Genomic DNA, 17172 nt, shown 5'->3' with positions numbered 1-17172 from the left:
AATCTTGATACGAGCGATGTGGAGTCGACCTGTTGGTTTGAGACTCCATACTAGATGTGACCACGTTGCTCCACAAAGGTAGCTAGTCAGAATGTGACAGAATGTGACAACACTCCATAGCAGTTGGAAAAGGCCAATAAACTTTATAAAACTCTGGTCCGACCGCATCCGGAGTATTCTGTCCAGTTCTGGTCGCCAGTCCTCAGGAGGGATGTGCTGGAGCTGGAGAGAGTTCAGAGAAGGGCAACTAAACTGATTAGGGGATTGGAGGACCTTAATTATGAAGAGCGTCTGCAATCGCTTGATTTATTCTCCCTGGAGTGAGACGCCTGAGGAGGGACATGATAGCAATTTATAAATATCTCAATTGGGATCTCAGCATAGAAAAAAAGCTGTTCAGTCGAAGGGATTGCATGAGGACTAGGGGGCATACAATGCGATTGGAGGAGAAGCGTTTTAACCTCAGGCAACGTGGGGGGTTCTTTACTGTTAGGGCTACAAGATTGTGGAATTCTCTACCACAAGAGGTGGTTTCTGCGGGTAGTATGGTGGCTTTCAAAAGACTCTTAGAGGTACATCTCAAGGATCAGAACATTCAGGGCTATGTGAGATGATTACAGCCACACACACCTACACAGGTTGAACTGGATGGACTATTGTCTTTATTCAACCTCACCTAGTATGTAATGTAAAATAAACTGTGGACTCTTTAGGTTACAAAGAAAAGATGTCCTTCCGCATATTTATCCCAGTTCTCTACAGAAAACGATAAAAATCTTAGTTTATGTGAAAGGAAAAATAGATGCCTACATATTAGAAATAGTGGCAGGGCAAAGGAAAAACCATTGTTCTGGACAGATCTTAAGTTTCGCAGCATGAGTCTGTGTAGGGTTACAGTAAAAAGAGTGCAGAAAAAGACTGTATATCTGTAGTGATGTTTATTGTGTCAGACATCTACAGAAACTGTGCAGAGGTTTTAAAAATACATGAGGTGTGCAAGGTAATAATTGAGGTAATGGAAAAAAAAAAAAAAAAAAAAACTCCTGCTCAGGACTGCAGCAAATGTGTCAATACAGGACATAAAAAAAAAAAAAAGTGTGCGTGTTTCCTTTAAATGCAATCATAAAGTAAAACAAAACCAAAAAACATAAGTATAGTTATTAGGAGCAAAGCATAAATATGTTTCAAAAAGTCCAAAAATGATGTTAAAAAAAAAATACCACCAGTGATTTAAGATGCTTTAAGTGACATTCAAACAAATATAAGTGCTTCCAGAATTCAGGTGCCACTTCCCCATGCACAGCCTTCTACCAGAGGAATAAATACAGAGGGTCCTGGTAATTGGCTCCTGTATGATGAGGATATCTTTCTCCTTAGCCCACATTCAAATCCACAGATAATCGCCAGATGAAACATCGGAGAAGTCTTGAAGTGCGGTACAGCTAAACCACTTGCCTACTAGGCCTATTTCTGACACTTGGTGTTTACAAGCTAAAATCAGTTTTTTTTTTTTGCTAGAAAACTACTTAGAACCCCCAAACATTATATATATTTTTTTAGCAGAGACCCTAGAGAATAAAATGGAGATTATTGCAATATTTATTATCACACCGTATTTGCGCAGCGGTCTTCCAAACACATTTTTTTTTTTGGAAAAAATTCACTTTTTTGAATTAAAAATAAGAAACCAGTAAAGTTAGCCCAATTTTTTTCCATAATGTCAAAGATGTTACATCAAGTAAAAAGATACCCAACATGTCATGCTTCAAAATTGCGCATGCTCACGGAATGGCGACAAACTTTGGTACTTAAAAATCCCCATAGACGACACTTTAAAAATTTATACAGGTTAATTTCTACAGGTTGCCATCTTAGAGGAGGTCTAGGGCTCAAATTATTGCTCTCGCTCTAACGATCGCGGTGATACCTCACATGTGTGGTTTAAACACCGTTTCCGTATGCGTTCGCTTCTGCGTGCGAGCGAACGGGGACAGGGCGCTTTAAAAAAAGGGACGTTTAAACCGGTTGCTAGGCAACGACGTTTGCCGTCGCTCCGGTCCCCCAAGACCATAGAGTCGAGTGAGGGCAAGCTTGCCCTCACTCGACATCCTGTCTGTGAGGATCCGGGACCGGATCGTTTTCCCCGCTGCCGGCGGGTCTGGTAAGTGGGGAAAAGGACCGGGACATGGCGGGAAGGGGTGGGGGGGCACCTCTTCCGCTTCCCCGGAAGGGTGATCCCGCGGCGAATCTGCCGCTGGGACCACCCTTATCGGAAAGCCAACCGCCCACCGTTTAAAAATACCAGGGTTATTGCAGCTATCTGCTGCCATAACACCGGTATTTAGGTTTAAACAGAGGACGTATATATACCTTGGCCGGTAGGCAAGTGGTTAAAGCATGAATTTATTTAAAACGTTTTACACTCCAGGAACAAACAATAAATAGTTTACATAGCGCCGCAGCAGGACAGGCTGGTGTGCGCGATTACATCACTGAGCAACTCCACCCAGCACGTTTCCCCCAAACAGGCATCCTCAGGAAAGGAGACTCAATTGAGATCATTGAGACAAGCCACTGTGTTTAGCCATATTAAGCTGACTCCACGCTTGTAGTATTCTGTTAGAAAATTTTTGTTTCTGAAGTGTCGGTTCAATTTTCCAATCATTAAAGTTTTCAAATTAATGGTTTCTTGATGGTAGTGGCAGGAAAGCAAAATGGAAAGTTGTTCTCAAACAGATTTCTAAAAGTATATGTGATTTTATGTTTGGGAAATACCATGTTTTCTAAATTCAAATGTTACAAGCAAACACAATTTGGAAGTACTTTCAAATGACATTCATTAGGTCTCTTTAGACATTATCAAACCTGCTGCACACAGGTTTTTTACCTTCATGCAAAAAAACCTTTAGCTTTTAAAACCACTTTAAGCCTTGCACCTAGCTTCACATAATACCCAGGAGTCTGTTTGGTAAGATGCAATGCTTTATCTCTGGTTACCTAAACAGACTTTGAATTAGAAGTTGATTGTTTGGAAAGAAGAGCATGTCCTGTTGTACAGTATAACGGTGAAAGTCTCCCTTGCTTAGCTGTCTCTTTTTTCCGGTTGCAGGTTTTTCTGCCCTCCTCCGTGTGTTTATCTCATGGGTAGTGGATGGAAGAAAAAGAAAGAACAGATGGAAAGGGATGGCTGTTCAGAACAGGAGTCTCAACCCTGTGCCTTTATTGGCATTGGGAACAGTGAGCAAGAAATGCAGCAGCTTAACCTGGAAGGAAAGGTGGGTGCTTAATGCAGTGCCATACAGCCATAAATGGCATATAAATAAAGAGTTGTGAATATAAAGGAAGGAGTGCCAGAAGATTCATTCATGCTGATCAATCCATAATAACTGAGAATTCGGAATTATATTGTCCCATATGGCATAAGATTAAGATGCTGTAGGAAACTCTTGGTTAGTGCCTTGATAACATAAATTCAGACTGTAGCATATGTCCTTTATCACCATTGCAGATCTTGTATTTCACTTCTTTGATTTCACAGGAGGACACTCTGCCACTTGGCGGTCTTAAGCCTGGAAAACACAGACCGAATATCGGCTGGTTCAACAGAAGCCTGTCCGACAGAAGCCGTCCTAACAGCCAGCTGCTGTTGAACGAGTTTGCTGGAAAAACAGCTGCTGATTGGCATCCAATCAGCACTCTCAGCCAAAGGCTGCAAGCGCTGACTGGTGTGTTCTGGGGAGGGGGTTGGTTCCCCTGTCAGATAGCTTAGCGGGGAGATCGTTGTACTAACATCGCATAGTACAGCGAGCGCCTCAATTTTTTTTTTTTGTTCAGTTGGCTGTGTATATCAGGTTTTGTATTGATATGGAAGTCTGAGTACATAATGATAAACACAAGCTGGCCATACATTTAACTGAAATTCACTGGATTCTGACGAGCCAGCCAACATTCACTTTGTGCGTGGCCCTCCCTCCCAACATCTTCAAATAATAAAAAGTAGCTGTGTGGAAAATTGTCGAATCAGATGCAGTCACTGTGTGCTGATATCATGATAGATGCTGGCTGTCAAAATATAATTGTCAGCACTACAGATTCATCCCATCTAAGATATGTGTCGCTGAACAGAGATGATCTGTACAATCAGAACTGAGTAGATGTCACTTTCTTGAGATTGTGTGGATTTTCTTTCCTTTTTGTCCATGTTTTGACAACCATTGGTAGACCCCGTGATGGCTCTGTGGGCGGCCTGATGTAAACTGACTTGTATCCATATACATCAGGATACATGGATAGACCTGGGGGTAGGCAGATGTAAACAGATGTATGTCCAGTTACAACTGCCTGCCCACAGGTAGTGGAGTTGCATGGAGCTGAAAAACTGACAGGTGGACCTGATTGGAAAGACCATGTGAAAGGGGCCTAAGAATGAAGCCACAGTCCAAAGATGACTGACACAAATTAAAATCTGTTAAGATGATTGACACCAATGTAGAACTGTTTTCTCAGAATATATAATTGTCATCTCTGCCTCAGCTCGATGTCTGTTAGCTTTTAGTTTTAGTTGGGTGTTCGCAAAATTAATGCTGGTTTCTTAAATCCCAACTCCAGAAAAAAAACATTTGTTCAGTCAACCAGTCAGATTCCTTAAAAAGTAACTCCACTTTTGAGGAAAAAAAAAACATTCCCCTCTGGGTGATTTATGTACATTGCAAGGATTTTAACAAACTTGGTTGCAGATTCCTACCTTTTGTTATTCTGAAGAAATAGCGCTTTGTTTGTCTGTGTCCATGTGTTAAGTAAATCTGTATGGGAGTGATTTTATAATTCTCAATCAACTGCTGCACCTGCAGGGCTCTGAGGAAAATTGCAAGGTCTGCTTCTCTTTAGATGTGATTTCCCTTTGGGAGTATCTCACCATAGTGACATTTTCATTGCAGGGGATGCTCAAAATCTGACTTGTAACTTCGTGCAGACTTCTGGGAAAATCAGTAAGCCAATCACACAAGCAGGAAATGACATTTCTGGGAGGAGTGTTCTGTACACCATTCTGTCAGAACTCCTTCAGGCTGCCATATTGCATTTTACAGAAAAAGACAGTGCTGCAGATTGGAAAAAGGTCATTTTTAATATTCAATTACAATATGGTTTGGGTAGCAATTGTATACACTTTTTTTTTTCCCCCGCGAAAGTGGAGTTACCCTTTTAATTCTCTTTTAAAACCAGAAGTCGGGGAAAAAAAAATAGCTGAAGGCATTCAATTTGAACACTTTCCCAGAGGTTTGCGTGTAAAGAGGTAGCTATTTATTGAAGCTATACTTTCTGTATCCACAGAACTATTGCACTGCCAAAACCTTGTACATATCTGACTCAGACAAGAGAAAGCACTTCATGTTATCAGTGAAAATGTTTTATGGGAATAGTGATGACATTGGCGTGTTCCTAAGCAAACGGATCAAGGTCATCTCCAAGCCATCTAAAAAGAAACAGTCACTGAAAAATGCAGACCGTAAGTATATGTTCACATTTCTTCTCGGATTTATCAAGTGTGTAAGTCAGTCAAGCTGCTGGGTGTGAATTGAATCTGTAAATTTGGTATCCTTTGTATTTTTGCAGTCTAATGCTCAGGAGAGCTATACTTTTTTAATTTTTTAATTTCATTTTTTTATTTATCCAATTGTTTCTGGGAAATTGAGACCTACTTTTCACAGGATGCAGAATACAGCTTTTTATGCTTATTTATCTTTCATATTAGTAGCATAAGCATTGATAAGTATTAATGAGAAAGGGCCCAATGCACATCTACTGCACATTTCTTTCATTCATTGATTGACACAGCTCCTGTCATTCTTGACCATTAGGTTATACTGCCCCCTACAGGAGTAGGACACTAGACAGACAAAAATTCAGGCTACACCCACACGGGCAGTCCAGGGGGTATACCCCCTCTCTCTGCTATAGTCACTCAGTTTTTTTTTTTTCTGCCTAGTCGGGAGTAAGGACCGATTTCCTTGCTGGGACCTTTCGTTTTTAGAAAATTCTTTCCTCCTGGATTTTTTCTGTGAGATCTACTATCAACTGCCGGACTGAGCAACGGGCTGGATAGTCTAGATCCAGTGGTCACCCCCAGTCTGGCCAGCGAGCGCGTGTAGGCCTCAGCTCCTTACTAGGTCGGCCACGACATAGCCCCCCTGGACGGGGGCTGGCCTGCGTGTTAAACACCTCGCGAGGTCACCTATGACTGGGTCTCGGCTCGACTCGAAGCGTTTCTCCTGGCTGACAGCCCCTCTTTTTTTCAATGAAGGGGTTCTGGCTGGAGCAATGCCTAGCCTGGTTCCTGGGATGGTGAGTAGCTGTCCCCCCTCTCCCCCTGGAAGGTTTTGGGGTGGACATGGCCCCTCCTTGGGATGGTCAGACCCCCAGGTTCCCCTCTCGTGAGGTTGCATACGACCTTACCTTGGCCTGAGTCGCAGCGTTCCTCCTGGCTGACAGCCCCCACGTTTCGATAGCGAATAGGATCTGTCTGGAGCAGTGCCCACCTGGTTCCTGGTATGGGGAGTAGCTGTCCCCCCTCTACCACTGTGCTACATATGAATTCACAGTTACAAAGTGTACATCCGTCCTATAATCTCAATTGTAGAGCAAAACATGGGGTTGAGGCACCTAGGACTTTCATGGTATGTTATAGACAGCAATACACCAGGTCAATACTTTTGTATAGTTTAAAAAAAAAATTATTGCAACAATTACAATTAAAAAGTACCCTTTTGTATAGAAGGGATACATCAAAACATATAAGGAAAGCCTGAATTAGGGCATAACAATACATTGGATCACACTTTCATATTCAGACACTGGGTTCTGAGCGGGGTGACCTCCAAACAGGGCTCCCCAATCCACAAACTATCAATATCTTGACAATCTCTACATGTTTTGTGGGAGAACCGCTTCTTCAGGAATGATATTGTACAGAAGTGTGATCTGAAACATGAAAATAAAACCTAATGATAGTATGTGAAACATAGAATATATAATATAAGTACCACAAAAATACCAAGAAATTAATATAAGGTTAAAACGAATTCCCATGTCTATTAACCCCTAATCTCAAACCAAGTAGGGACATATCCACCATAGGCCAGAGTATTCACCAATAGAGCCCGATTGTCAGGTGATTATCTCCCAGGCGAATGTGGTAATCAGGTTTGAGATATTCAACAATAGTAAGAATATTATATTATTAATAAAACAATATACAACACCAAATAACTAGAGGTGGATTAAACAGGAAAGCTGCCAAATTTCACATGGGTAACAAAAGTAACCATCATATTATCCAATAGCTCAACATATATGTAGCAGCAAAATACACACCTGATGTGAACTACCCAGAGCTAAGTAATGGACAGTCAAGGAGTGATCGAAACAGTCCTGATTCACCAACAGATTCTCATAGGGTGTATGTAGAGGTTAAACTTGGAAAGTCAAATTTTTAGGGACATAAATAACTATTCGATCATTCTACATATAACAAACATTTCTGGCCAGGAAACCCTAACCTTTTTATAAAAATAGGCAAAGGTCTCAGCTTTAAAGTAGTGATTCATGTAGGCAGCAAACTTCATATCAGCACGCCTATATCAGGATTAACAGTAAAAGGATATTGTATAGGAAAACAATTCAAAGGTCCTGGATGGTGACTAAATTACAAGGGGTTATTCCAATCTGTGGCTCATAGATTTCTAATTTGGTATATTTGATTGTGCTTTATGGGTCCTACTTTTGTCGGTTCGCTGGGTCTGCTGCCTACATGAATACCCTGGAGGTGTATCATCAGCTGTGTCTCCGGTGGGGCACCCCCCGAGGTGGATCTGTTGGCGCCTCGGCTCAACCGAAATATGCAGAGGTTCGTGGCTCTGTCAAGGGATCCTCTGGCAGACACCACAGATGCGCTGGTGGCCTGTGGGGTCAGTATCGTCTGATCTACACCTTCTCTCCTCTCAAGCTTCTGCCCAGACTCCTACACAGGATCAAAGCAGAAGGGATTCCGGTCATCTTAGTGGCTCAGGACTGGCCTCGCCGGGCCTGGTACACCAATCTAGTGCGGCTGGTCGCCGACGTTCCTTGGAAGCTTCCTCTCAGAGAGGATCTGCTGTCCCAAGGACCAATCTTCTATCCTGCTTTACATTAGCTGGCTTTGACGGCTTGGTTGTTGAACGCCAGGTGCTAAAGGATAGAGGTTTGTCTGAGTCAGTGATTCCTGCATTGTTAAAAGCTAGGAAACCTACTTCTAGGAAGATCTACCATTGTACGTGGAGGACATACATTGCGTGGTGTGAGTCTTTTGGGGTTCATCCTCGCTCTTTCTCGGTGGCTCGGATCTTAACCTTCCTTCAACGGGGGTTGGCCAGAAATTGGCCTCGAGTACCATCAAGGTATTGGCTTTGGCAGTCTTCTTCCAACGACCTTTGGCTGCACACTCCCTGGTGCGTACCTTTCTTCAGGGTGTCCGACATTTGGTTCCTCCAGTGCGGTCTCCCATGCCGCCTTGGGATTTTAATTTGGTGCTTTCAGCTCTACAGAAGCCTCCCTTTGAAAATATTCGGGCAATTCCCCTGCTTACTGTGTCCCAGAAGGTGGCCTTTTTGGTGGCTAACACTTCTGCACACAGGGTGTCGGAACTGGCTGCGTTATCCTGACGTCCACCTTATTTGGTGATACACAAGGATAAGGTGGTGCTTCGCCCCTGTCTGTCATTCCTTCCTAAGGTGTTCTCTGACTTTCATTTAAATGAAGATATTGTGTTGCCTTCCCTGTGTCCCAGGCCTAAACATCAAAGGAAATTGCCTTGCATGCCTTGGATGTAGTCCGGGCAATTGGGGTGTACCTGGCAGCTACGGAGTCTTTCAGGAAGTCAGACTCTCTATTTGTGCTCACGCTTGACCTCAAAAAGGGTTGTCCGCTTCCTCTGCTACCATTTCCAATCAGACAGACGGTGGTTCAGACCTATTCCATCAGGGGTCAGGTTCCTCCTTTCCCTGTCAAGGCGCACTCTACTAGGGCGTTAAGTGCATCCTGGGCCTTCCATCATCAAGCGCCAATGACGCAGGTTTGCAAGGTGGCCACCTGGTCGTCGGTGCACACTTTTACAAAGTTTTATAAAGTGGAAGTGTTGGCATCTGTGGATGCTTCCTTTGGCCGCAAGGTTTTGCAGGCTGCTTTTTAAGAGGATCTGGTCCTCTTTGAGGGTGTATTGTTTTTCAGGTGGGCTCCAGTTGTTTTTGGTTGAGCCTGTCGCCTGGTTGGGTACTGTTTAGCCTTGGAGATTTTTTGCTGTTTTTCCCACCCCTGGTGTTTGACACTGCTTTGGGACATCCCAATGGTCAAGAATGACAGGAGCTGTATCTGTTGATGAATGGAAGAGAAAATGGGATTTTTGACTTACTGTAAAATCCATTTCTCTGATGTTGATTGATGGACACAGCACCCTCCCTCTGTGGAGTTATAATTCTCCTGACACTACATGTAACAAAACAGAGTGACTATAGCAGAGAGAGGGAGTATACCCCCTGGACTGCCCATGGGTGTAGCCAGAATTTTTTCCTGCCTAGTGTTCTTCTCCTGTAGGGGGCAGCATAACTCAATGGTCAAGAATGACAGGAGCTTTGTCCGTCAATGAACATCATAAAAATTATCTGACACACCCAGAAGTGTCAGAGCAGGGGAACCCTGCGATCACTTTAGAGTTATGCTGGATTCCTTATGGTGACCTGTGATAAATGGAGTTTAACCTACGGCATTCAGCCTAAATTCTACATTAAGATCGTTTCCATGCTTGGTCGGTTTTGCACACAGATAATGCATTTAAATTTGCAGTGGCTTTGAATAAAACCATTAGTTCTCCCAGCATTTTAGGCAGTGAAAATGCTAACTTTATCTTCCTCCTTAGAAATGGTCATGTGATGTCAGCCATTGGCAGTAAAATATTTGTTCAGCATCCCAAGTTCAGTTAAAGAATATCCTGCATATTGTGTATAATTATTTGTACTGTCAGACCACTCACTGGATGTATTGCTATTTCCTAACCTGGATATTGTCTGTTTCAGTATGTATTGCATCAGGGACAAAAGTGGCACTATTTAACCGGCTGCGTTCACAGACTGTCAGTACGAGGTATTTGCACGTAGAAGGTGGAAACTTTCATGCAAGTTCGCAGCAGTGGGGCGCGTTTTACATCCATCTCTGTAAGTCAAATGTTTGTTAGGTATGACTAGCACTAGCTTTTAAAAAAGGGGTACATACTTTAATAAAGTTTGAGAAACCATGCACCATACATAGTAAGGCTAAAGAGAAGACACAAGTCTATCTAGTTCAATAGAGGAAAAAAAATGGTGTATGTGTGTATGTATGTGTATATATATATATATATATATATATATATATATAATATACACACACACTCCTATATATTGATCCAGAGGAAGCAAAAAAAAAAAAGCATGATCCATTTTGCTGCAGCAGGGGAAAAAACTCCTTCCTGATCCTTCAGGAGGCAATCAAATATTTCCTGGATCAACTTTACCTATAACTATTAGTATCCAGGTAGTTTGTGTATCTAGGAAAGAATCCAGGCCTTTCTTAAAGAGGAACTCCAGACACCTATAAATAAAATAAAGTCACCAGCTACAAAAAGTGTAGCTGCTGACTTACCTGTCCCGTGGTCCAGCGCACCGCAGCCGTCTTCCTCCGTCCTCCCTCGGCGGCACGGCGGCATCGGCATCTTCATTATGGGCACCCGGCTGTGACAGCTTGGCGCTTCGCAGCCAGGCACCCAGTGCGCATTCGCGAGTCGTGCGTCACATGCTGTATTGGTGGATGCAGTCTTCTGGGACCTGTCAAGTTTCCCTGAAGACTGCAGGGGGGAGGGAGAAGAACTTCCCCCCCCCCCCCCCCCCACCCCCCAACTCCTCAAAAGTGCCAATTGTGCAAGAGGAGCGGGGAACAAGTCTGTAAAGCAGAGCTTCCCATTTTGGGTGGAGTTCCGCTTTAAAACACTTTACTGAGCTGGCCAGAACTAGCTCTTAAGGGAGTCTATTCCACATTTTCACAGCGCTTACTGCGATGAAGCCTTTCCATGTTTGGAGATTTATTCACCTTTGTGAATACACCATATGTGTTTTGTACGTTAATGAATGGTAAAACTGGTGGTGGATATATTGGCATTTATTTTCATTTGTAGCATTTTACAGATTCTCAGAAAGGTATTTTAACAACCTAATCCAGTAGGAGGATTGTTTACAATTTGCTATAGAGTTGTTTTGCTTTTCTCAACCAAAGGATCTAAAAAAAAAACCCCTAAGACCCTGTTCACACCTGAGCGTATTTCCTCTCGTAAAACGCTCATATCTGAAGTCTCAAAACACCAAACAAGCAAAATCCCATTCATTTCAATGGCCCCTGTTCAACATATGAGTGTTTTGTCTCCAGAAGAAAAATACCTGTAGCTCAAAAAAGTACCTGATCACAAGCGTTTTTGTTAGACGTCAATGCCTTCTTCCAAACCCCTGTAAAAAACGCCTGTAAAAAAGCCCAAAAAAAAGGCCTGAAAATGATACGCTCAGGTGTGAATGGAGCCTTAACGCTACAGTCAGTTGCTTCACCTAGCAGCTTGTAGCACAGTACAGTGAGTAACTGTAGTAAGCGGCATTTTATACTATAACATGGAAACATTCTTTATTTGGACATTTTTTTAGATGGATAGTGGAAGAATCGGATTCTTACAGCTACCTGGAGCTATGTTAGAGGGGATTCTCCTTACTTGACTGCATCAGTAACAACTTTTTCACCAGACAGGAATTAAGGGGAACTCTGCCAACAACAACTCGAAATAAAAATGCTTTTTTTTTTTTTTTTTTTTTTTATGTGGACAAGAGCAAGTCTATAACCCCAGATAGCTTTTTATTACAGCCTGTGTCCCCATTTTCAGATTTCCCTCATTTCCTGTCTAGTAAAACAGTCCTTGCAGTAATTGAGAGGAAATCCCTTTAATGGCTCCCTGGATAACAGTAAACCTCAGCACTTCTAATACCCCCCCCCCACTCTATACTAAGAAAAACCTTTTGAAAAATAAAGGTCTGTGAGGAGAAAAAAGTTAAAAATGACCTTAGAACTGGCTCCCTCGCCAGTGCCCCTTGGGAAAGCTGGGTGCTTAAAATCCTGCTCCAACGTACATTTTATTTTCAAACAAGGTCCAGTTCACTTAAGGACCAAGCCTATTTCTGACACATGTTGTTTACAAGTTAAAATTAGTATTTTTTGCTAGAAAATTACTTGGAACCTCCAAACATTACATATATTTTTTAAACAAAGAGAATAAAATTGCGGTCGTTGCAATATGTTATGCCACACGGCATTTGCACAGGGGTCTTTCAAACACAATTTTTTTTTGGAAAAAATACACTTAACTGAAACTAAACCGTAATTTTAGCCCAATTTTTTTTTGGTATATTGTGAAAGATGATGTCACGCCGAGTAAATAGATACCGAACATGTTACAGTTTAAAATTGCGCACCCTCTTGGAATGGCAACAAACTATGGTACTTAAAACTCTCCATTGGCGATGTTTAAAATATTTTAACGGTTACCAGGTTAGAGTTATAGAGGAGATCTTTTGCTAGAATTATTGCTCTCGCTCTGACGTTTGCGACAATACCTCACATGTGATTTGAACATCGTTTACATTTGCGGGCACAATTTACGTGTGTGTGTTGTTTTTTTTTTTTTTGGTTGACCAAAAAAAAATAAATCTGATCACTTTTATTGCTGTCACAAGGAATGTAAACGTCCCTTGTGACAGAAATATGCAGTGACAGGTACTCTTTATGGAGGGATCTGGGGTCTAAAAGACCCCAGATCCCTCCTTTGCACAGTATTTGCAAAGTATTCAAAACGCCTAAATCTGCATTTTTTGAATCCTGTAAATTTTTTTAAAATCAGCGCCATTGGCACTCGAGTAAACCGGAAGTGACGTCACTTCTGTGTGACTTCACCGGAGACCCGATCTAAGCCGAATCCGGCTCTGTTATTCTAAAGCAGCCAACGGCCGAGTGACTGCTGACCTGCTTCAGTTGTAGTTGTTATTAGAAAGCCAATGCCGGCTCTAAAAAACTGTAGCGGGTTGATGCCTCTAGCTGCAGGCATCACCCCGGTACAACCACATCTTCAAGCCGACATACAGGTACATCCATTTGCGGGAAGTGGTTAAATAAGTTTACCTTTGGGAGCATGTTGCCTCCATATTTAGGGTGTAACGTGCTCCAGCAGTCCCCCAGAACCCCTCTGATCCTCCCCATGCCCTGTGACAGCGGGCAGGGGTTTTTCTGCCCCACCCACTGTCAGAATTTAAAAATAGTGTGACTGTGTGGTGCGACTGCTCTGCCTACGCAGCCATGTCATTTATTCACAGCGATCTGTGAATGAATAGACTACAAGTACCCTGGCAGATGAGCTTTGAGGATGCTGGCGAGAACACTTGTAGTTCATTGATCTTCCTACTCAGTGACCATCTGCCTATATGGGAGGTACAGGCAGACAATGTACCGAGAGTCTTCAGGAGCCTGACATTGCACCTGTGATCTGTTGATCAATGGTGCTATGCTTTCTGGGGTCCTTCAGGAAAATAGTAAATGCACATATTTTTTTTTTCTGCAGAAATATGTGCATTTATAATTTTTTCCCAAAAGGTGAAATCCGTCTCTAAATCAACAGCTTTTGTTTTTGGATCAGACAGCATTATATAGTGTTTTTGTGTCCCAGTGGAGGCAGTCCTATTCTAGGCTGAGCCAGCAATTTAGTCTATTGGTTCCCTAGGAATGGGAAACATAAGTGATTTTTAAGCTGTAAAAATGCAAATAAAATGGTTTAACAGTAACCTATACTCACTTATGTGTGACTAATACAGATTCAGATCCTTTTAATAACTGTACCCTCTCATTTGTATCTCCTGCTTGTATTATTTCTCTAGTGGATGATGAAGAATCGGAAGGAGAGGAGTTCACTGTGCGGGATGGTTACATTCATTATGGACAGACAGTGAAACTTGTTTGTTCAGTTACTGGCATGGCACTCCCAAGGCTGGTGAGTTATTTATAATTCTTTTGGTCTGAAGAAAGTTTATTTATTTATTTATTTTTATGATTTATTGAGGAGGAAAGGGGATTAACATTTTTTACTGATCCATTGTTCATCCAAGCACACCACATATTAAAGCTAAGTAGCATGCACAACACAAATGCAATAAGATGGCCTTTGCTATTCAGTACTAGTTCTCTGTACAAGTCTTTAAAAGCTGGACACAACTAAAAAATAAATTTCCTCTTCCGTGACCTCATCCTGACCATTAAGTGTTCCTTTGCTTTTTCGTTATGTCTGTTCCATAAGTGCAAAAAATGTTGATTTCTCTTACGTCCTCTGACAGATGCAGCTCTCAATGTTTCTTCACTAATGCGTAATGCACTATCTACAGGAGTAGACTAGGCAGTGAAAAACTTTCACTCGACACACCTGTCCCTCACCACATTACCCCAGACACACTATGCTCTAAAATCAATTTCTCTTACGTCCTCCGACAGTCGCCGCCTCTTCATATTCGTCACATATGGGGGTATTAGACTTTGCTCCGAAGGAGTAGCTAGGCAACAGAATATGTTAACATTAAAGCTTTTAACATATCCCACCCTCAAGGGGTGGTCCCCTCAGTCAATACCCTCCTACTTCCTGCAACCATATCTCAGTTTTAATGTCTAGCTTGTCAGGAGTGGCTGGCTTTTTCTGTGCTGGGGCTTTCTGCCCCAGACTCTTTCTTCTTTTTGAAATTTTGTTTGAGTTTTCTCTCTACCTTTACTTAGCTGTTATTTTTGTCAGCGTTAGTTAGTTCTTCTGATGAAGAGGATCATGCGGGCTGGGTCTCGGGCTGATCCCCCTGGTCGCAGGTCGTGGGTCAGTGGCTTCCCAGCCTGCCATTGAGCGTTCAGCCAGGTAACGCTCCTGGCACAGTGAACGACCCATCCCTGTTCGGTGCAGGGATGATTGGTGAGGTGGCTACCTCACTGGATGCTGTGCGGTTTCTTAACCCCCATTTTGTGCGTCTTGAATTGCGACTCTCCCTGCCTCATGTGCAGCGGCTTGTTCGCCTGTGCGGGTCCCCCACGCCATTGAGAGGTAAGTGTATCTATGTGGGGACCTGTCTGTCTGGGGGGGTGTCAGTCTGGGACTGTGTAACCTGCCTCTATTCACACTGCTTGTCTCCCTATCTCTCGGCTGCATGCTGTGGGCTGCAAGGGGGGGGGGGGGGAGCTGTGTGACACTGTGTGTGTCAGCCTGGTCAGTGTGAGAAGCTGTGTGCTGTGGGGCATGTTTTTTTGGCATGTTTGGGCATATACAGCGATCGCTGCGGCGATCTGACATGTATTCTTATACAGGGATGTCACGTGTGCATTACTGCACTGTGGAGCGGCGGTTTCGGCGCCAAACGGCGCCATTTTGCCTACACTCGCTCCGGCCGCATGTTTTACATGCATGGCGGCCATTTTCTTGTAGCCTCCATAGGCTTTCATAGAGCGCCCTGGCAGCATCACTTCCTCTTTCCAGGAACACCGATCGAGGCGGCAGCAGCGGCGAGGGTCTCCTCAGGTTTTATCCTTCTGTTCTTGCTATCCATTGCCTGTGTTCAGTTTGCATATTCCCTGTGGGGGTCTCATTGTGCTTGAGTGTGGTGCGGTGGGCTGCGCTTGCCGCGCTTGCTTAAAGGGGCAGTTAACCCTTTATTGTCTGGCATTACAGGGGCAATGGATTCTCAGGAGGGCAAATTTCCTACCGCCTTGGTGGAAAGCCAGGGGACCGCTGTTTCCCCCCCAGGGGGGGATTTAGCCACTATTGTGGCTGGCCTTGCTGCTCAGGTGCAGATGCTGGTGGCTGCTCAATCTACTAAGAGACCCAGAATTGCTCTTTCCTCTGATTCTGAGGGTGAAGGTAATGGGGTTGTTATGGCGGGGGCCTCCTTATCGGGGTCCCGCTCCTCCCTAGATCTAGTGGGGTCCGAGGTGGAGGCTGAAGTTGAAGGGGTTGATAATTCTCCCCCTGGCTCGCCTGAAGAGCTTGCAATCATGGATGAATTGATTGCTTCCATAAAGCAAACACTGCGTTTGCAGGATGAAGTGTGTCCCCCCGCTGCCTTGGCGGCCTATGGGACGCAGAGAAAACGCAGGACGCCGCAGGTTTTTCCCTGCAATGATGATTTTCAGCGCGCTGTTAAGGAACAATGGCGCAATCTGCGCAAACCTTTTGCTGTACCAAGTAGGTTCAAGCTGCGTTATCCTTTCTCGCCTTCCACTGATGAAAGGTGGTGTGTGCCTCCCCCAGTGGATCACGCAATTGCGGTTTTAAACAAGGCCACTGCGATTCCTGCAGAGGATTCCCCTGTGTTCCGTGATGCCACGGATAGGAGATTGGAGTCTCTTGCCCGTCATACTTATTCTGTTGCGGGTTCTATGCTTAAAGCTCTGTTTGCTTCTCTCATGGCGGCCCAGGCGATCGCAAGTTGGACGCAGATGTTTAGGCGCGTCCTAGTGGCCGACTCGGCCTCGCCGGCGACCCTGGATATGGTGGATCAAATCCACCAGGGTGTCATGTATCTGTGTGATGCGGACCTGGACCTGGTTCCATTGGCTGCACGTGTGCACAGCGTGGCGGTGTTGTCTCGCCGCCTGGTTTGGTTAAAATGTTGGTCGGTGGACCAATCTTCACGTAAGACCTTAGCCAATCTGCCTTATGATGGGTCTCGCCTTTTTGGGGAGTCCTTGGATGTGTTGATTAAGGGGATCACCGGGGGTAAGAGCACTCTCTTGCCCCATTTCCCCAAGGCTAAGGGGGCTTCTGGGAAGAAGCATGCTAATTTTCGGCCCCCTCAGGGGTCCTTTCGTGCCTTTCGGCCGCACTACAAGGGCAAGCCGTTCAAAGGTCAGGGCTCTCAGAAGAAGCCCTGGTCTGGGAAACAGAAGTCCGGCCAATCCGGATCTGCAGCCCATAACAGTTCGGCCTGAAGGGGCGCCCTCACCCAGTTTTGGGGTGGGGGGACGCTTGCTCGGTTTTCTTCAACCCTGGTTGGCCCGTGTGCG

The 17172-nt window shown here is 44.0% G+C and overlaps 1 protein-coding gene across 2 annotated transcripts in view; it reads left to right on the top strand.

Annotated features, from left to right (window-relative positions):
* Window positions 1-17172, top strand: part of RBPJ (recombination signal binding protein for immunoglobulin kappa J region) — a 207218-nt gene that overhangs the window by 162138 nt on the left and 27908 nt on the right. For both annotated transcript variants that reach the window (XM_082267946.1, XM_082267947.1), the window contains exons 4-7: window positions 3110-3275; window positions 5332-5506; window positions 10104-10241; window positions 14022-14134. In XM_082267946.1, coding sequence (XP_082124072.1) covers window positions 3110-3275; window positions 5332-5506; window positions 10104-10241; window positions 14022-14134 — 592 coding nt within the window. The remainder of the gene's footprint in view (window positions 1-3109; window positions 3276-5331; window positions 5507-10103; window positions 10242-14021; window positions 14135-17172) is intronic.

The sequence above is a fragment of the Pelophylax lessonae genome (assembly GCF_965119305.1).
Source record: "Pelophylax lessonae genome assembly, chromosome: 1".
NCBI classification, from domain to species: domain Eukaryota; kingdom Metazoa; phylum Chordata; class Amphibia; order Anura; family Ranidae; genus Pelophylax; species Pelophylax lessonae.
Note: the sequence above shows the minus strand (reverse complement) of the source record. Positions and strands in the feature narration are given on the sequence as shown.